Raw genomic sequence first — 21806 nt, forward strand, 5'->3', positions numbered from 1 at the left:
TAATGAAATAATATAAATAAATAAGCGATTCATAAGTAACTGTAGCTTAGAATAAAGCTTTTTATGACACCAGGCGGAACATATTCACGAATCATCTGGCCCGTTCAGTAATAAAATGAATATAACAATCATTATAATAATTAATATCGATAACTTCGAAAGGTTATCGATTATATTTTATCGCAGACTGTTTGATTTTAAATTACAAATTGTCATCATTTCCTACAAAGTAGGTGAATTCCCCCTATTCTCAATAAGGTTTCGTTTTAAAACCTCGTTTTGGAAAGTTTTTTCTTTTGTTGACGTTATACGGTAGTTTTCATTTTCACTTGCGTATCATGACGAAGTAATGTTTCAAAAAAGTTTTATATTATGTTATTATTTTTTTAATTTTTGTATTTATTTATTTATTTATTATGTTATGTATTATGTATAAACCGTTTTGATATATATGGTAAAGTAATTCAATATTATTGTAAAGCCTTTTCAATTAAAATTATGTTAACTTGTATTTTGCATATTTAATATTATTACAATATAACTGATATTTTAAAAATAATAGTGTCTTATTCAATTATTGAATGAATTAAAATATTGTTTATATGCGTTATTCTTCGGAACCACTGAACCGATTCCAATAGATCTTTTAAAGGCAGGCAGGTGTAAATATTTGCAATGCAAAAAAAGCTAAGAAAACATTTGCGAACCGAGTCTCTTTTCTTTATCAACTGTCGCAGATGATGCTTAACTAAATCCAAAAAAATATGTATTCATAATTTGCTTACATGCACGCCTACGCTAGTAAATTGCACAAACTCAACAGTTTCGTATGATTAAGTGATTGTCAAGGTAATGGAAATCTAATAGTTGGCTTAAAGAGGAACGGCATTCGAATATTCGTAATGTATTATTAAGTAACTTTCAGTACTGCAAATGAAGGTTATTTTTCATTACGAGCATTTTTTAAGATCTTATGTTGACTTGATGCTTACGGATACATCTTTCGATATTCTTTTTAATAAATAATATCGGATAAGAAATATATAATGTTTACTATCTCACTCTGTCCTATACATTTATGTGTTTGTGTCTCTATCGAATTTGAAATCACAACGATTCTAAAGAAGTTCCACTTCAATAACTATAGCTTTTTGTTAATCCATACTATCCTTGTTAATATTATAAATGCGAGTGTGTTCCTTAACGCCCTAACTAAACAACCCATCAACTTTTTTTTTATGGGGTAATGCTGCTGATATTGGCACTGCAGAAGAAGGCTGTTCGTGCGATCTATAAAATGGGTCCGAGAGAGTCATTGAGAGATAAATTTAAAGATGTTAAAATAATGACACTCAATAGACATTTTTGAAAGTTTAATGTATATTCACAAAAATGTATCAAAATTTAAAAGAAAATGTGACTGCAATAATTTGAACGTTAGACGCAAAAATAAACTTGCAGTGCAGTACACTAGACTACACAAAATAAGCAATTCATTTAAAGGAAATTGTATACAATTTTACAATAAATTACCGGTTGATATCTTGGGGATGTCACTTAAGAAAATTTTGTATTAAGCGAAAGCTTATAGAAAAGTCATATTATAGTATAAAGGATTACGTAAACGATAAAAAAGCTTGGGTGTGAAAAATTGCTCTAACCAGACTGCTTCTTAAATATTTTCTAATGACAATGTGTCGGCTAAGTTTGTTGTGGGCTTCTTCTTAGACCAGGGCGCGTTTGGAACCATCGTAGCTTTAGTATTATGTTTACGATTGTAGTTATCGCCATCACTACTCACTGCTATGTACTTATTTTGTATATAATAACGCATCAAAAGTGCCATCTATGTGCCTTTTTGAATAAAGAAATATTTGACTTTGACTTTGATGTTAGCATTGAGTTAGTCGTAAGGACGGACATAAAAGAGGATACTATCTATTCCGGGTAAACAACCGCTTTCCAAGATAAAATAAAAAACGCATACGAAGAAAGCGGACAACAGCTAGTAATATAATAAATGCAAAATAGTTTAGGTTTGTTAGTTTATTGTAGATAAATAAAAAAAATATAAAATAAAAATTATTTTTTAGTAATTTAACTACTCCTCGGCTCTCTGTGTGCTATTAGATTTCGGCTGTAACAATTAACAGCCATATGACACAATACAAGCCCGCGTTCCCTTCTTTTGTCAGTTTGTCACTTTTATTGATAGCAAAAAGAACAAACGGGTATATGGGAACCAGCTGCGTTTGCTTGGGATACGAGTGGTAAAAAATAATTAAATTCATAAGGCGGTCACTATTTTACTATATACAGGTGTACCATAAATCTCTACTAATATTATAGCAAATAAATTCTTAATTTCCTTAAGTTTAGTTCAGTATTTTATACATGAGACCAGGGGTTCCCAACCTTATAAAGCGAGCGGCGCACTGACTAATTAAGAATTTTGTCAGGGTACCTAACCTTCCTAGTTAAAATAGATAGATATTTTTATGTTAGGCAGATAGGCGCAAAAAATAAAATATCCTCATTTTGAAACTAATAAAACCTTAATAGTTTAATCTGTAGTACTAGTAGGTATGTATTTTTGATATTCTTTTTGCATCGTATTGATCTTGTTTTTTTTTTTATTATTTCGTAGACCTAAATTTATGTTTGTAATTATTGTTAAGTTATAAGGACGTAGTGTTTGTATTATACTTGTTGTTTATCAATAACTTAACCATAGAGTATACAAAAACTACGTCAGACCATGTAGCTGCCTGTCCGCGAAAACCCGTGACCTTTGGTCCCTATTGAAAATCAGCGATGCAGTATTCCTTGGCAGTTAATGCCATGGTGCTGCGGAACAAAGCTGAGTAGGTGAACAAAGCAACACACTCCTAAATTATTGTATTTTTTTTTCTTTTTTTGTATGTTGTAATTAATGTATTGTGGTTCATAAATATTTATTATTATTATTATTAATAAATAATTAATCTTAATAAATCGTTTAACGAAGAATATTGTTTGGTGGGAGGCTTTCGTCCTACCAAAGACGTACGGCTAAGCGATTTAGTGTTCCGGTGCGATGTCGTGCATGGAGAGCGTGGTAATCTCACAATTTTTCCAAATGTACAAATAAACCGCTGCACAAAAATTATCATGAATTATTCTTATTAATAGTAATGTTATAAAAGACTAAGTAATCGATAAAAAAGCTTTTATAAAATTATTGCTCTAACCTTTTAAGAAGGTTGCTCTTCTAAGAATTTTAAATGACAATTTGAGATGGTGAAAAAAAAACAATCGGCTGAATTGGTTGTGGGCTTTTTCTTAGACCAGGATGCGTTAACTTAAGGCGTATACTTAACGCGTAAACTTAAAGCTACGAGGGTTCCGCCATCATTATTATTATTAAACTCTTTATTTGTATACCACAACATTAACATATTTAAAATATAACAAAAACAGAAACATATCGAAAGAAGTAGTAATACAAAAGGCGGCCTTATCGCTTAATAGCGATCTCTGCCAGGCAACCTTAGAATTAGGAAAAAAAAAAGAAGAGGAGAATAGACTGCTGGTGGTACAAATATTAAAATACATACATGCGAATAACTACATGTTAATACATAAACTAGTGTACACACAAAGATAAAAATTAAATAATATAATTAATAAATAAAAATAAACTAATATATATAATAACAACACTTACATATTTAAATACTATAATAACATACAATAAATGAGTAAGTATATACATACTATTAATAGTCGTTAACAATATAATGGGCCTTAACTGCTCTTTTAAATATCGCCAGTGATTTGGATCGTCGTATGCTCAATGAAAGCGCATTCCACAATCCCACAGCTCGTACGCTAAACATCATCATCATCGTCTCACTGCCGTGTAATTCTCATGTAGTGCATCAAAAGTGCGACCTGTGGGGCCTACTTGAATAAAGATATTTTTGACTTTGACTTTAAGTACAGAAGGATGGCTTTCGGTTCAGCTCTGTACTTTCTACGGCACCCCAGGAAGCTTGGGGGGCCAAGATTGAGGAGCCCTGCCTTGGGCCATTTGATTTAGTTTATTACCATCATTAAATGCTAATATATCTTAGACCAGGGCGCGTTTGGCACCCTCGTAGCTTTAGATTTAAGTTGGCGAACGAAGTTATCACCATCCCCTTACAATTATGTAAACAAAATATATGTATGAACGCTTCATAAGTGCCTGTGATAGGCGTACATGAATAAAGAAATTTTGAATTTGAATTTGAATTTATAAAGCATATACCTACTCAGGAAAATACCAAAGAATACCGTTTAAGTAACTGCAATTATCCCAATCCCTATCCCTACTAATATTATAAATGTGAATGTTAGTTTGTTTGTTACGCTTTCACGCCAAAACTGCTGAACCGATCTTCATGAAACTTTTTCGAGGTAGTAGTAGGTAGGAGGTATAAGAAATAATATAGTATAATTTAAATTTAAAAAAAAACTTACCTAAGATAAAAAATGTTTGAGAAAAATAAAAAGGTGTACACTATGTAGCAGACGCTGCCTCCCAAAATAGCGCGGGCGAAGCCTCTGGGCACATTTAGATATATGCATTATCCTTCCTAACTTAGTATACCTATCTAAATAAGTTGACTGAACCGCAAAAGCATGTGTCTACTTATCCGAACTTCAGCATCACAGCATCATACAATTTATTTAGAATAGGTACGTGCCTTTTTACGTGTAGTTTATTTACCTACCTGGATATAACTTTAGGTCATACCTAGCTAGTTGGGTTTTGCAAGGAAAAACCTTTCCAAGAAATGTGGGACAAATTATGGCACTAAAAATTCCTGAGTAAGTATCATGTAGATTATTAATAAGGAAATGAAAGTTTTTTTCGCAGCAGGTTTTAAGGCGAGATAAAGCAAGTAAGTAGACGACATTAGTTGGCTTGAGTGATATAGGATTGGGGAACTCGCAATAACAATCCCATTAATAATATTTAATAATAACTGTGTATTGAATGAATGAATGAATACACTTTTATTGTACACCAAAGAAAAAAAGTAGTTACAGATATATAAATACATATCAAATTTGGTGGCCTTATCGCTACATAGCGATTTCTTCCAGGCAACCAATGGTGTAAAACGAAAAAACATGTGTATAATACATTACCTACTGTGAGAAATGTAATAGAACCATGTTTTTGCACCTTTGATTTTTTGAGAATATAGTATAATTACTAGTAGGTAAAACTATTGTAAAGTTAATTGAATTGTTATAATTATGTTTTTGTTTCTATTTTTATTTTTGTATTTTCTTTTTTTTTTGTTCTCGTTTTAATCTATATAATTTAATATAAAATAGGATGGTTGACCCTATTGTTGATCATGCACCGGTTGTTGATCACTTGCAGAATTCATCGTCATCATCATATCAAGGAATTACCGGCCCACTATGGAGCGCGGGTCTCCACCCACAACGAGAAAGGTTTTTTTCAGTCCACGCTGGCCCAGTGCGGATTGGTGGACTTCACACGGCTTTGAGAACATTATGGAGAACTCAGGCGACAGGCGTGCAGGTTTCCTCACGTTGTTTTCCTTAACCGTTGATGCAAGTGATATTTCAATTGGAATTAGTTTGTATGTTTGTTTATCTGGAACTACGAGTAATAATGAACAAACCTTTGCATAACCAACAAATCTTTAAATTGAATAATAAATGGTTTTGGTAAAAACCTTGTAACTCTTAAGGTAGGTAACTATGAAAATGATCCAGGGGTCAAGGCGAATAATTATCTCATGATTGCAAATCTATATTGAAAACTGCCACAAATACCTAAGTATTTTAATTGTCGATCTACCATTATGATTTAATTTTAGGCAGATCATTTGAAAAATCTTATTAATTTAAAACAAACTTTAGATTTAAGATAAAATTTAAAAATAATGTGCCTATAGGTAAATTTGTATACAAAACTCGTACAGTGTGTATTACTTGAAAAAAAAACCAGGCTGCACTGTCAAAGAGTACATAAACACAACCAGGTCCACCTGAATGTTTAAAAACTTCTTAAATAAATAAATAAATAAATAAATATACTACGACAATACACACATCGCCACCTAGCCCCAAAGTAAGCGTAGCTTGTGTTATGGGTACTAAGATGACTGATGAATATTTTTATGAATTATATATACATAAATACTTAGAAAATACATATTATAAACACCCAGACACTGAAAAACACTTAATGCTCATCACACAAACATTTTCCAGTTGTGGGAATCGAACCCACGGCCTTGGACTCAGAAAGCAGGTTCGCTGCCCACTGCGCCAGTCGGCCGTCATTTTCTTGCACATCATAATTGAAAATGATTTTCAGTTCGCTATTTGAGCGGCTCATCAATTAGTGCTTCAAGAAAATGTAACTCAAGGTTCCATTAAATTGCAGGAAAATAAATAAAGTTAAACTTTTACCGGAATTAAATAAAAAAATAATACTTTTAAACAAGACTATTTTACGCAACGATGAGATGAAAAAAAAGTTAAGTCGTTTTCAGAAATAATTTTAACTCTATAGTTGAGTCATTCTTCTTCATCATCGTCGATATGAAAAGTTGTAATATTTTCAACTGGAGGAACAAACTTTTACTAACGCCATCTAGGTATGTTTTAAGGTATTTGAGTAAGGCACATAACTAAGTACTGATCTCTTTCTATACTTTCGTTACAGTTCATGACAGAAACTGAAGATGGCGTTGTTAGCGAGTTTTTGCTTTCTTATTTAAATCAAATTAAATTAATAAATAAAAAAAAACAAAAGTACCTTTAGTAACCTTTAGAATTGACTGCTTTTTTTGTAAGTCGATTGATAAAGAAATAAATATACTACGACAATACACACATCGCCATCTAGTCCCAAAGTAAGCGTAGCTTGTGTTATAGGTACTGAGATGACTGATGAATATTTTTATGAATAATATACATAAATATATTTTATAATATACAGATAAACATCCAGACACTGAAAAACATTAATGTTCATCGTACAAACATTTTACAGTTTTAGGAATCGAATCCATGGCTTTGGACTGAGAAAGCAGGGTCGCTGCCAACTGCGTTCTATTCGTGGCAAAGAATGTTTCCCTTTAATCAAATAAGACGATTTTTTGCTCGTTTATATTATGTTCCACCATGTGAAATTAAACAATTAATAAAAGAAAAAGGTTAAAATAAAAGATAAACATAAAATTCATTTTTTTATATTTTAAATTATTATATTGCATTCGTACATGTTGCGTCTTTTTCTCAATGCACATCATATCACCAGAATTAATGTATTTTGCAGTTCTATAAATCTATAATATGATGACATCAGTAGGTACAAAGTGCGCACACTTGCTGATGGCGACAGCAAGTGGTTGATAGCAAGTGTGCGCACTTGTTGAATTATCACGTACTCAAAGATGCTAGGTTATTAGTAGTTTTATAATTAAAAACAATTACAAAAATAGTTATCACGTATGTTACCTACAGTTTTCAATGGTAGACTACAAATGTTATATTCATTCATTCAATGTTACCTATAATAAATATTGTTTAACAACTATGCAATATCACACCACAATTTGTTTCATGACAGACTATGGTTCGCAAAATACATTTTTGTTTAAACACCATTCAATATATCTATTATAGAAATGGCCCTACGTTTTTTTTAAGATTTTGTACCTTCAATAATAGTAAAAATTATAACAAACCGATAAAGAAATATCTGTATTACTTTATTTAATGGAAAAAGTAGTCTAAAAGGATTTTTGTTGACGCAGTACATAACTAACCTTTTGTAGTTTAGTTTAAACTGATAGTTTTTTAATCTGAACTACAAAAATTACATCCAAATAAACTCAATCAACAAATCCAACTTAATTTATGTCAAGACTTGAGTGTGATTTTGTAAATATTTTAAAACCGGATAAAAAATAATAGGAGGAAATTTTTTAAATTATTTGTTGTTTGATTTATACATTCATTATTTTAATTTCTAAGATTTGTACTTATATTTTTATTTATTTTATATTTTTAAACACTAACATAAATAACATTATTTTTAATCAAATAAAATAGGTATTGATTGATTCGACACTTATTGGAGTGATTTATAATTTATCATGCTAAATAGGTATATTATGTCCAAAAAAAATCTGCGCAGTTTTTTATGTCAGAAACTGTGTTTAATCAAGTGGTATATAGCTAGACATTTATAACATACAAAATACTGATAATGTAATTATATATAAAGTAGGCACAGCCCATTTCAAAGAATTTATAAATTAGGTAATTTATACAATAGATAATAAAAGATAGTTATTATTTATATAGTATTATGTATACTTAAAATTTATTTATTCTTATTAAAATAATTATAACATAAAATAACAATAAATAGAAAATAACGTCGTAAGTTATAAAAATGTTTACATTTCACATGTTATTTTGTAAAGTTTAAATGTATCTATAGTCGTAAAAAAGTAATAGGCCCGTTTTGACATTTGTCATCGCGACGTAACTAGTTATGGAACCATAAGGCTCGGGACTCGATACTCACGATAAATCAATTCAAGTTTGTATCAGTACTTGATTGATATTATTATGTATTGTAAAGTGTTCGTTCGTTCAAAGTATTCCTTTAACTTCACAACCAATTCGCGTAACTGGCTGTTGATTGTACATCCACTTTTCAACATGTTGAAACAGAGTTAGTACCATATAACAACAAACACAAAAATCGAGTCAAATCACTATGTTTAAATTAATGTCCAAAATAGAAGAGCCATAGTTAACGTAATAGTAAACAATATATTTCAAACTTAAACGAGCGCACAGTCAACTTTACAAGATGAGGAACGAAAAACTGCTTCAGTCATGTGCCGTTTGGTCAGATTCATCAACTCAGACTCTTTATTTAGAACCCATTTTGAGAACCAAGCTCATTCTTTGCAGTAAATATTACTGCACAAAATTTATTTTCGATATTCAGTAAAAAAAATGGTTACAGCTCTAGTATAAAAATAAAAAAGACTGAGAACGTAACTGTTTTCGGAACGTTTCGCAACAATTATAAATTGCATGCTACTATAAAGTAAGCGCTAAAAGTATACTCGCGATATATTCTTTCATATTATTTAACGTCCTAAAAAAATTTACGTATTTTTTAAAACACCGTATGTAATTGATTTTTATTTTATTGTTTCTATCAGTTTCGTTCCAAGTTACTTACATTCTATGGTCTTGCACAAATGTCAAAACGGGCCTATTACATTTTTACGACTATAGTGATAAATGCAACGCTGCTAATATCAATCACTTTATAATATCTTAGCATAAGGAGTAAGTGTAGTAAGAGGTGCGGTTGTGTAAGAAAATTGTTTTCAGGTGACAGCTGTAAGTGACGTAAGATTTTAATCTAATTTGTTAAACAGCTATATTTGAGTTCCCTTCAGGGATTCATAGATGATTTACAATTTAATTTTAGATGTTTTGATTGTTAGATGTAATGAATGTATTTCAAATCATGAAAGTACATTTTCATAGTGCAATCAATATTTATGTTCAAAAAACTTAAACATTTATATGTCTGCATTAAAACACAATCTCATAGGTTTTATAGCCACCTGTCACTTTTATGTCTCTATTAAAGGGATAGTTTATGTATGAATTTGTCTATAATCATCTATAACTACTTAGGTAGATCGATCGATAGATAGATGGATCGATAGATAGATGGATCGATAGATAGCAAGATTGATGATACACTTTATTTTCATTTTTGATTTTCAGAAGGGTTCAATCGATTGCTGATGAAACAAAATTAATTCATTTCTAAGTAGACCTGGCACCATTTTACGCGAGCATGACCTATACAGCAATTAATTTAGTCATAACTTTTATTGGAACGTTATAAATAAATTATAGTAAGTAAACGTAGTTTTTAAGCACAATTAAAACGTCAAGTTAGTTTGCAGTTTGTGGTTACTGTCGGTGTTAGTTAGATGTCTGAAGAAACAAAAACATACAATTATATTCCACAAAAGTTTTATAAGTCCGTAAAGCTTACGCCAACGCAAAACGTCGAACTTGCGCCCACTGTGGCGTTTTTTGCGTTTTGTGTTATCGTCACTCAAAACCAAACCAAATCCAGTGAAAAAAGTAAAAGAGAAAAGAAAAACAGCAGTAAGAAAAAACATACGACTTTTCAAACAAATTTTATACCTACAAAGCATACGCCAAAACAAAAAGTCCAACCTGATTCCACAGCGGCGTGCGACTTCACGACCGGCGACGTAGTCGCTTAAAACGAAAACAAACCAAACCAAATCGAAAACAGTAGTAAGAAACCAAACAAACAATTTGCCACACACATTATATATTTAGTTATATATTGTGTGGAAAATATATAATGCTTACGCTAAACCAAGCCTGTCTGTAGTGGCCAGAATATTTGCGTCTTGCGTTATCGCTGTTAGCAATAATATTAAAGAAACAAGTAGTTTACAGTGCTGATAAGAAAGAAAAGCAGTGCTAAAAACAAAACAAAAACTATACCCCACACAAATTGTTTACCTACGTAAAGCTCAAGTTAATTCGACCCGTCCAACTTGCGTCCAAGGTTGCATGTAACTTTGGCCTTACGTTTGACGCAAAATTAAAGGCCACAGTGGACGTAGATTGGTTGGTTCGGTTTGGCCTTCGCTTGAGTTATTCCTTACAAGCGTTATTGCCTGCTTACAGTGGCAGCAATCGTTGGCTGCGCTGCGTCCTTGAAAGCGTCCTGAACGTTCAATTAGTTTCTTCGTGAGCACCTACGTAAATAAATACGGTCCTGATAATATTTGTATGAAGAACTCGGTACTATTTAATCCTTACCCGTGCCTCCTATGCTCTAAATGCGTGTGTGTGTTTGTTTGGTTTGTAAACTACTGCACCAATTTTGATAAAATTTGGAACATACACACAGTAAATAGTAGAGTTTTTTTTTATCACAGAGCTTGCCTGGGGAAGTATTATAGCCATGTTTATTTCAAGAAGTGTTGCTGTGTTTATAGGCGATGGTATTCCACTTATCATCTGCTCGGTCCGTCAATTAATACTATAAAAAAACATACTTAAACAATATTATGTATTATATAAAAATACCCTTCGTTACCTAAGCAAAAGCCGTGCTTTGACTAAAACGATCTTAGCAAAACTACGCACTGCTTGCGTTCTGGAGACGATGACATGTGGGAAAAGAAAAGTTCCCGCAGGATTTTCAAACACTAGAAACATACACCGATTAGGTTACGAGCACCAGCCTTTAACACACCCTTTTTATAATCTTGTGGTTATTAGATACTAGTAGGATACTGAAATTATTAATCTGAAACCAAAGCTAACTACGTAGTTGTGCGAATATGTTTCCCGTAAAATATTAATTGGCATGAAAATTTCGACGCAAGTTGCTCGACAGCGCGGCTTCTCTGTGCAAAGTTCCTTTATTTAAAGTCAAAAGCGGAAGCAGTATCGTACCTTTGCTCAGAATTAACTGCAAACTTTCGTTAGCAAATTGTGACAATCTTTTATAGGAATACAAATAATTATTGTCTAAGTGTGGTCAATATATCGAAACAAACCCAGCGATACGATCACAGCCCGATTCGCTATAACATTCTGATCATACATTCTTAACCACGATTTGTGACCTAAATAGATTTACAGTTGTTATTGCATCATAAAGTCAACTGTATAAATACTATGATATTTTACCTCAAAGATCTATCAATTAAAAGTATGATAGCTATTAAAATAAGGCATATATTTTGTGTCAAAAAAGGCATATATTTTGTGTCAAAATATATGCCATGTGTAGTTAAAATTTCGGAGCCCATTATCATTCATTGTCTGCCCATTAAAGGGCTTGGGTTTCCTTCTGAATGAAAAGGGTTTAGGTTATAACTTCACCACGCTGGTGAAGTGCAAATTGGGAGACTTCACACGCCTTTGAAAATATTATAGTGATATCTCAGGTATGCTGGTTTGCTTACAACGCATTACCTCAGCGGTAAAGCAAATGAATATTATAAATGCTTTAATTGCACTTATCTCCATAATCTTAGAGGACAAAGCTTTGTTTTAATATATCAAAGCCACTTCATTAAATTCTCATCGTAATACTATTTCAACTACAATTTGTGACTTAAAAAATTGTTGACAGCTCTTATATGAAGGATTTCTTTACACTATAATCAGACACTCTTTACCGTATTTTGTGACCTACATGTTGTCAATTTTCGTTTGCATAGCTGTCAAAGATTTAGATGCAATTTATTTTAAGCAGTCAAGAGTTGATATAATTCGGTCTTTTATAGGTATATCAATTGCTATGAATTCCAAGCGTAATGAAACTATTCAAAACAATTGCTGCAGTAAAAATTCTGGTTTTTCAGAGTGGCAAATGCTCGTCACAACATTTTGTACTCAGTTGCGATTTGTTCTTACACTGACTGTATTGACTCTCTTTTCCGTTCCGATAGTAGCTCAGTGCAGCAGTTAATCCTTGACACGCATAACACAATCTTGACCACAATTTGTGACTTAAATATTGTAAATTTTTGTACATAGAGATGGCCAAATTTCCTACACAAAATGCATTTCTTGTGCGAATGTTCCAATGGATAATCAGAACAAGAACTATAAATAATTAAGTATATAAGCCTCAACAATTCACTAACTGTTAAAAGTAAAATCTAACAATAAATATCACAGTGAACAAAACTATAACATAATACTTATTTGGTTTCAAATTAACGCCCGCGCCGGGTGATCTTTGGGCTCTGCAGTTCTCATGTTGGTTATCATCAAGGCACATAGCATAGGCCATGAAATGCGGTATGACTGATTGCTCGTAGCTGGATGTGAACAAGTGCTGCCAGGGTCCGTAGGCGAACACTGCGACGTCCTCACCACCGTGAGTCTCGGAATCCAGTGGCACTAGACTTGGGTAAGAGTACTCTAGGGTACCTGAGGAAGAAAGTAATAAATTATAACATCTACTTATGCTTTGCTCGCGAAGTCATGGGAACCTTCTGTTTTCACGGGGCTTTTTCACAGTTTGTTTATTTATTTAGGAAAACCAACCGCTAATTCATTTTATCTCGTCAAAGTTTCTTTGACGAGATAAAATGAATTAAAAAAATGTTTATTCTAATTATTTATGTATATTATTCATAAAAATATTCATCAGTCGTCTTAGTACCCATAACACAAGCTACGATTACTTTGGGGCTAGCTATGGCGGTGTGTGTATTGTCGTAGTATATTTATTTAATTTATAAGTGAATGTTTAGTTAATTACAGGTTTTCACAACGTTTGCAGATAATTTCCAAATTAATTACATTTGAAGTATAACTGCATTACAAAATAAATGTCTAAAATATTTTACTAATTAATACGTTTATAATGCTTTGAAAAAAAAATTAATTAAAATTAAAATAAATCAAAAAATAAAGTTGTTTGTAATATATAAAATAAAGAAGAAGAAGCACTTCACTTCACTTCATTGCATACGAAACTTATAGTAACACAGATAACACAAAACCACAAAAATAAGAAACAAATTCAAATGTGAGCATGCAAAGGCGGCCTTATTGCACCTAGCAATCTCTTTTAGGCAACCTTTGTATGACGGAACCTGTGGCAAGAAAGCGGGCCAGTGCTATGAGCATACCAATAAATATATTATTTATGTCATATTTAAATTCATATATATAAGCCGGGTGGTGACGACAGTTCAGAATACAGTTGCCACCCCCCCTCTTCTTCCCTCGGGTGTCGTACGAGTCGACTAATGGAATATATCGGAGTGGGGCAGCAGCGTCGTCTGTGATACTACTGAAAGTCCTATCCACTGGCCGGCAAATCACCGCTTCAAGTAATATATCTTTATATGTATATATTTCTTGTGTGCGTGTGTATGTCACTGAACTCCTCCTAGACGGCTGTACCGATTTTAATCTATTTTTCGGTATGCGTTTGGGTGGCACCCTGGATGGTTTGGCCGACAGATGGCGCTGGGGTCAGCTAGTAAATATATGTTATAATATAGTCGTAAGAAAAAACAAAAATGGTAGAAGGCTAGTCTGTTAGGGCCGTATTAAACCTATAGCCCTAATCAGAACCTACAGAGCATCGTACTGGAACGTTCAATTGCTTGGTAGCACGTCCTTGTCGGTAGGGTAGTAACTAGCCTAAGCCTGCAGGCTTCGGCTTTGGCTAGTTACAAGACATAGACAATTCAGATATTAAAAATTCCTAATTTCCCCTGCCGGTGGTCAAACCCAGGACCTTGGTTACAACCACACAGTTCTTACAAAAGCACTTGGAAGATCGACAAAAACAGCCAAACAAAGACCGAAACTAAGAAAATACTTTTACGAGTAATGTGTTATTTTAAAGACGCGCACTTCTGTTTTATGTTTCTCGACATTATGTCATTAAGTCTTACAATTTGCTAACATAAAATACCATTGTATTTTTTATTCATTCTTACTCGTCTTTTTTGTACAAGAAAATGACATTATTTTTACTTTACAGAACAATGCATCTTATTCTAAAAAGGTATTGACACTTAAAAATCATACATCCTTAGGTACCTACTACAAAGAAAACTGACATTAGGAACGAGGATATTGATCCTTTGTTTATAAAAAAAATTGCAGCTTTTATTTTTTTTTTTTTTTATTCTTTATTTATTCGGGACTTTTCTTAACAATAAGAATGTCAGCCCCATCGTTCCCTTTACAAAAATTTATACTTCCTTTCTCTTATCTTAACTTAAAATCTAATAGAATTCTGGCTACCGAAAAAAAAAAATAAAAAAAAAAAAAAAAAATTGCAGCTTGAACTCGGTATCTCTACATAAGGTTTTACCTACCTGCATAAAAGGTGCTCTCGGTCGCAAAAATTGGGTACAGATATTTAATATTCTCAGCGTCGTAGTTACTATGGTTGTATGACTTCATCGGATTCAAAACACACTTGTACTTTTTATATTTTTTTATTTTTTAAGACGTTGTCATGTCAAGATACCTATTATCTTTCGCCAAGGCCAAGTGCGGATTGGTAGACTTCACACGCCGTTGAGAACATTATGGAGAACATTATGGAGTCAATTAGGTTTTCTCACGAAGTTTTCCTTTCCCGTTTAAAGCAAGTGATGTTTGTTTGTTGTGGTGCGCACTGGAGCTCGAGCTCGGGATATCCACGAAAGGAAAGCCGAAGCGGTTCCCACAAGGCTATTTATACAAAGTCATAGTAAACTTAATTAATACTTACGATTGATAAACTGACTGCTCAAGGTTACATCGATCCTTCCACCCTCATCAATAGAAGTTGCTTTACCATTAGCATAACTTATAGTGGTATAAGGTTTTCCATCTTGCCCCGTAGCTGTGTCAACTACCCCGAGTATATCATTGCCCCTTGAGGGGTAGCCAGCAACGGTCATAGTGTGTGCATGGTCTGATGTCACCACAATAAGGGTGTCTTCAACCTTTGTGAGTTCTCGGGCCTTTTTGACTGCTTTGGCGTATTCGACGGTTTCGTCGAGGGCAAGATAGGCGTAACTTTCGTGATGAGCGTGATCTATTCTACCTCCTGAAAACAAACACACGTACAGTCCGGTAAACTATTAACTAGTACTTATTTAATATACAACGGTTAACGGAATTACGAAATACTGTTGCAGGGTGCGTAAGTATATTTCATAAGGAATCACCCTGAAAAAATATTAATTAAGGAGAAGCATATTGATTTTTCCATACAAACGAATTCAAATCAAAGGGATTGCCCATAATCACCGCGCTGTAGCACATAAGACGCTGCTGCCCGGTCTCCTTTATATTCCCTTAGTTACTACACCCGCGGTAGGAAGAGGGGTGGTTACTACTGTATGCTGATCTTCCGCCATCGCATAGCACACAATATCGTACATTTTCAATATTCAATCTATCCGTAATCTTCAGATGTGTGCTAGCTACGTTATTATTGTCAAAAAATATCCATACAATTTGTAAAAATAACAAGTTATCTGTAGATTACAGATAGATTGAATATTGAAAACGGACGTATGTTACGTAGGCATACCCACGGCCATAGTAGGCCTGCTAATCAAGAAGCGGCCGTATCGCATCATGTTGAAATTACATCGGCACAGCAAATTCCGGAGGCTAGCTTTGAATCGTGATTCGATACCTTTTGTACCACGCTTCCTATGGGAATTATTAGACCTAGGCTAGGGCGCTCGTGCTACAAATCGGCCGAGTTAATATGTTTAGTTTTAATATTATTATAATTATGAATGTAATTCTTAGACTAATAAATTTATATTAGTCTTAACATCCTTTATATTCAGTACCCTGCTGCGATTCTAAATATAATAGAGCTATATAGGAAAAAATAGTCATATTGTGGTTTCACTATCCGCCCATCAATACGATCACGGTGTCGTACTTGTCCATCTGATAATAATAGAGGACAAGGTAAAAGGAAAACTTATTCAAACGGAAGCGATTATGATAATTACATTGTCAGTTTGTTTTCCCTAAAGATAGTAGCATTACATTGAAAAAAAAACCGAGCCTTTTTTTTATTTGATTAAAATATGACGCTTATGTGTATTTTTAAAGATATTTTAAACCATATCTTGAAGATTTACTTAGGCGATTTCGAAGGTTATTTGTTTGGCATCGGAATTTTTTTGAATATGGTTTGGTTTTTTTTATGCAACGTGTAACCGAATTACGAAATACTGTTGAAGGGTGCATAAGTATATTTCATAACGAATCATACTGTTAAAATATTTAATCAAAAGAAGCCCATTTATTTTACATACAAACTATTTCAAAACATTCTAAGTGTTTACTTGTGACAACCCTATTGTAGATAAAAGACCGACACGCGCATACTATCTCCGCTACGGGAGATGTACCTAATAAAGTGGCAGGAGTAACTTGATTTAAATTTCGCATGTGATCTTAGATCTGTACCTGATTTCTTTCAGTAAAACTAAGGCAGTGGTTTACTCAGTGGCGTTTCGGTTTCACAGAGAGACAGAGTTTTAAGTATCAGAGACAGTAAATAATGTACCTCTATAGCCTGAGAAATAATATTTTAACCCTATGCTGCAACCATGGCTAATGTAAAATAACGAATTGATAAGATTCCTATTTACTCTTGATTTGAAGGTAGTCATTTTTAACCGACTTACAAAAAGGAGAGGCTATCGATTCGGTTGTATTTTTTTTTTATATTGTGGGGAAAACTGGTGACGGAAGGACATTGGACCTTTGCCGTAAGTATTAGACCGGAAACAAAACGCTTCCTCAATTCATCAACTACGCAAGGGTGCAATTTCCTTAAGATGCCTTGCGGTTCGATGGTCGTCCGATTTTGTAAGCCTCAATACGACTAAGTTCCAAGGTTCAAAGTATTCGAAGGTACAGGTGTAAATATTTCTCAACAGACAAAAATTTTGAAAACAATATACTTTTATGTCATCTTTTTTTACACTTTTTACAATTATCTTCACCTGTAATGTATGTTTATAACCGACTACTTTGTATTTGATTTTGACTCTCTTGAAACAGTCTGATTTCGTTCAAACTCTGTAGTTATATTGAAACCTGGCCTAAACCCTTCTCATTGTGGGGGGAGACTCGTGTAACCCGGTAATGGTTTTATATCTTTTTTTATTCCACTACAGGTAAGCCCTTGACTGTAATCTCACGTCTTAGATGGTAGCGGGCTAAACTGTTAGCTGATGATTAGATGATGATGATGATGTTTTAACCTTTATTCATTTATCTAATCGGCCACTGTTGTCCACATGTTGTCAAATCCTGCACCAATAAGCTGTAGGTGTCTAACTATACCAAGGAATATCATATTAAATCGAGATAAAATTGTAGGACAAACCTTCCACAAATAAGAAGTATCCCTTGCTACTTCTACTTAGCATCTTGATGGCCACTTCGACCATTTCCTCCAAGGTGGGCTGGTTGCTTGCCTGCAAGTGATAATCCATATGGTCGTTCTTGAACAATCCCAAGAGGTACTCGGGCAAGTCGTCTGAGTTGAAGACCTGGAAGATATTACGGAAGTTTATAAAAATACTTTATTTCTTATGGAGGCAATAGTGTGGAGTTCTTACGAGATCCTGGAGCCACGCAATAATAAGCAGACAGTTTTTTTATTCCACTACAAGTTAACCCTTGACTGCAATCTTACCTGGTGATGATGCAATCTAAGCGGGTTAACCTGTTAGGGAGAAGTGTAGTCATACTCCTAATAGGTTTCTGCACAGGAGCACTAAATCGCGGAAACGCAGCACGGTGGGTATAGTTTAGGAATTTATAATTTTAGATATTTTTTGGTCTGGTTTGGTGGGAGGCTTTGGCCGTGGGTAGATTAGCCCTAGCGACAAAAACGTGCCGCCAAGCAATTTAACGTTCCCTTAAAATGCAGCGTAGGAACGGAGTAGCGATATGGGTTTAATATAACTACCATACCCTTAACAGGTTAGCCAGCTAAATGTAAGTTTGAGGTGATATTGCAGTCAAGGGATAACTTTAGTCTAATAAAAAAAATGTGATAAAATAAAAATAAATACATCCAACATGCTTGGCATCATTCCACGCGGACGTGACTCGTATAGTAATGAGTTAAAGTTATATATTTTAAATCCGTTAAAGCTATTTTTTGTTTTAGATCATCATTGTTCCATTCATTCATTCGCTTTCATTCACGACCATCGTCTATATCACGTTTTAAATTTAGAATACGGTATTCTTCGTTAGGTATAATAAGGTCTATAGTCATGCAAATTGAAATACGGTGTTTCGTATACACAGATTGCAAATTCGAAAATTACAATGTGTGAATATGAATCCGAATAACGGAATGCCCTAATATTCCTGTAGCCTTAGTACAAAGATTGCTCGCTCGCAATCGAGGAGTCATTTTCGAGTACTAAATTTGGTATCGTGAAAGTAAAATAGACCTAATATCACTCACCTTAGAGTTGCAAATCGTGTACTTCAGATTTTTGATTTTAAAACGTTCTGTTAAAAGCCAGTGGTAAATAATTGTGGGCAAATTCGAACTTTCACGCTATGCGAATAAGATCCATTTTACTCTGAATTTCAAGTATTTCAATACTCGAAAACGACTCCGTGATTGCGAGCACGCACATCTTGTACAAATGCATTGACGTAATACTCAGTAGATATTAGAGGTAATTTGTGGAATAAGAGCACGCCAATTAACATAAATACAAGCTATTTAAGTTGTAACGACTTAGTGGCTACTCGTCTGTGAAGATATAATTTGTTTATACAGCTGTTACGTAATACGATTTTATTACTTAAAAATGCCTGATCTATCAAAGTCAAAGTCAAATATTACTTTATTCAAATAGGCACATTGATGGCACTTTTCATTCGTACATTACATGTAAAATATTACACAGAAGTGAGTTGATGCCGATAACATACGAGGGTTCCAAACGCGCCCTAGTCTTAGAAGAACAACAACGCAGCCACAACTTGAGCGGTTGTTTTTTTTGCTATCACCATCTCACATTGTCATCTAAAACTATTTAAAGAGCAACCTGGTTAGAGCAATTATTGAAACCTAAGCTTTTTTATCGTGACGTAATCCTTAATACTATAATAGGACTCTTCTATAAGTTTACGCTTAATACAAACGAACTTATTAAGAGACATCTCCAAGAAATCAACAGGTAATTTATTGTGAAATTGTATGCAATTTCCTTTAAATTAATAACTTATTTTATATAGTCTAGTATATTGCAGTGCAAGTTTATTTTTGTTTCTTATGTTCAAATTATTGCTGTCACATTTTCTGTTAATCCCTACTAATATTATAAATGTGAATGTAAGTTTGTTTGTTACGCTTTCACGCAAAAACTACTTAACCGATCCTCATGAAACTTTCTACACATATTTTTGGAAGTGTGAGAAGTAATATAGGATAATTTTTATCCCGACATTAAGCTCGGTTCCTTTGGGAGAGGGGATGAGTGTTTGACGATTTTACACCATAAAAACTATAACCGATTTTAATAATTATTTTTGTACTATAGAGGTTATAATATGTGTTTAATTTTGCCCAAACTGTGGTTGGAGATAGAGGACAGAACTCCTTAGCGGACAGCAGCAAACCCCTCATTTATGGCTTAGCGATACTACATACTTAAATTTTTTTAGATCTACAAATAAATTTAATGCCACATCAAAAAACATCAAACGCAGACGAAGTCGCGGGTAACAGCTAGTATTAGATATATTTTTGTGAACATACATTAAATTTTCAAATATCTATTGGCTAAAGAGCGTCATCATCTTTAAATGTATCTCCCAATTACTCTCTCGAACTCCTTTTATAGATCGCACGAACATCCCTCACGAAGATAGTGTCTATATATCTATATATCTGAGATATGTAAATGTATTTTTGTTCTGAATTAAAAAAAAAGTATAGGTACCATTCTTCTGCTATGCTACTGAAAAAGGCCACTTTATGTAATGGTTTTAAACAATTCGGAAACCGATAAATAAAGACAGAAAAAACCGAGCAAGACACGTAGGTTGCAGATACAGGACAAATCTGAAACTTAGTTACAGAAAAATGCCGAACGTCTTTTTCAGCACAGCACAGCTTTATCACCCTTCTTTTAAACAACAGAAGAATCCTTCCCGTTAATTCGATTTTTGTTTCTCACCTTTTAACATATGAACACATTACCGACCCCGTTAGAGCATGGTTCTCCTCCCAAATGAGAAGTGTTTAGGCCGAAGTCTAGTGGACTCAAACTTCGGGACTTCGGCTTCCCAGAAAGTAAAACCTAAGTCCTAACTTGGCTAGGCTCTAACGGGGGGCGCACGCTTTGTATCTCTCGCTTCTTACCTTTAACAGATCGTTTCTGTCGGTAACGTATTGATGTGTCGCGTTCCTTTCAATCTTATCTTCATGCCAGAGCTCCGTGAGGTCAATTCCATCGGCTCGTTTACCCGTGCTGTTAGTTAAGGCTGTTGTCACATTTGGCGTAAACTCCCGTCGACCACCTCCCATTATCACCTGGAATGGATATAAAAATAAATAAATATGTTACGATAATACAGACATTGCCATCTAGTCCCAAAGTAAGCGTAGCTTGTGTTATGGGTAATAAGATAACTGTTGAATATCTTTATATATACTACATAGATATTCACCCAAACACTGAAAAACATTAATATTCATCGCACAAACATTTTTCAGTTAGGGGAATTGAAGCCACAGCCTTGGACTCGGTAAGCAGGATTACTGCCCACTGAGCCAGTCAGCCTTCAAAATAAACAAATTATAAGTAAGTATAGATAATGCATTGATATGAATACATGATAATGCATGAATAAATTTTTATTGTACACCAAATAAAAATACAGAAAAATATACAATTTGGTGGCCTTATCGCTACATAGCGATCTCTTCCATACAACCATTGGCGTTAAACACAGATCAAGAACAGAGGTAGGTACCATTAAAGCAAGTGATTAAGTGTTTTTTAAAACGAACATAACTCTGGAAAGTTAGTTCCACTAAAAAAAAGGCTGAAGTCTATTGGCAACTTACATCATATCGTACATCTAACTTAAAAACAATAGATTTACCGAGTTTAAACATAAAAAAAACTATTGAT

At 33.7% G+C, this 21806-nt stretch overlaps 1 protein-coding gene across 2 annotated transcripts in view; it reads right to left on the minus strand.

The window, feature by feature from the left end:
• Positions 1-9259: 9259 nt before the first annotated feature.
• Positions 9260-21806, minus strand: part of LOC120628559 (membrane-bound alkaline phosphatase-like) — a 37967-nt gene continuing 25420 nt past the window's right edge. The window contains exons 5-9 of one of the 2 annotated variants that reach the window (XM_039896981.1): positions 21032-21202; positions 18020-18185; positions 15380-15700; positions 12838-13065; positions 9260-10872 (exon numbers count right to left, since the gene is read on the minus strand). In XM_039896981.1, the coding sequence (XP_039752915.1) occupies positions 10850-10872; positions 12838-13065; positions 15380-15700; positions 18020-18185; positions 21032-21202 (909 nt within the window). In that variant the 3' untranslated portion in view covers positions 9260-10849. Of the gene's footprint in view, positions 13066-15379; positions 15701-18019; positions 18186-21031; positions 21203-21806 lie in introns of both variants that reach the window. The other variant, XM_039896980.1, reaches the window with a different exon arrangement.

Source organism: Pararge aegeria, chromosome 13, assembly GCF_905163445.1.
Source record: "Pararge aegeria chromosome 13, ilParAegt1.1, whole genome shotgun sequence".
NCBI lineage: Eukaryota > Metazoa > Arthropoda > Insecta > Lepidoptera > Nymphalidae > Pararge > Pararge aegeria.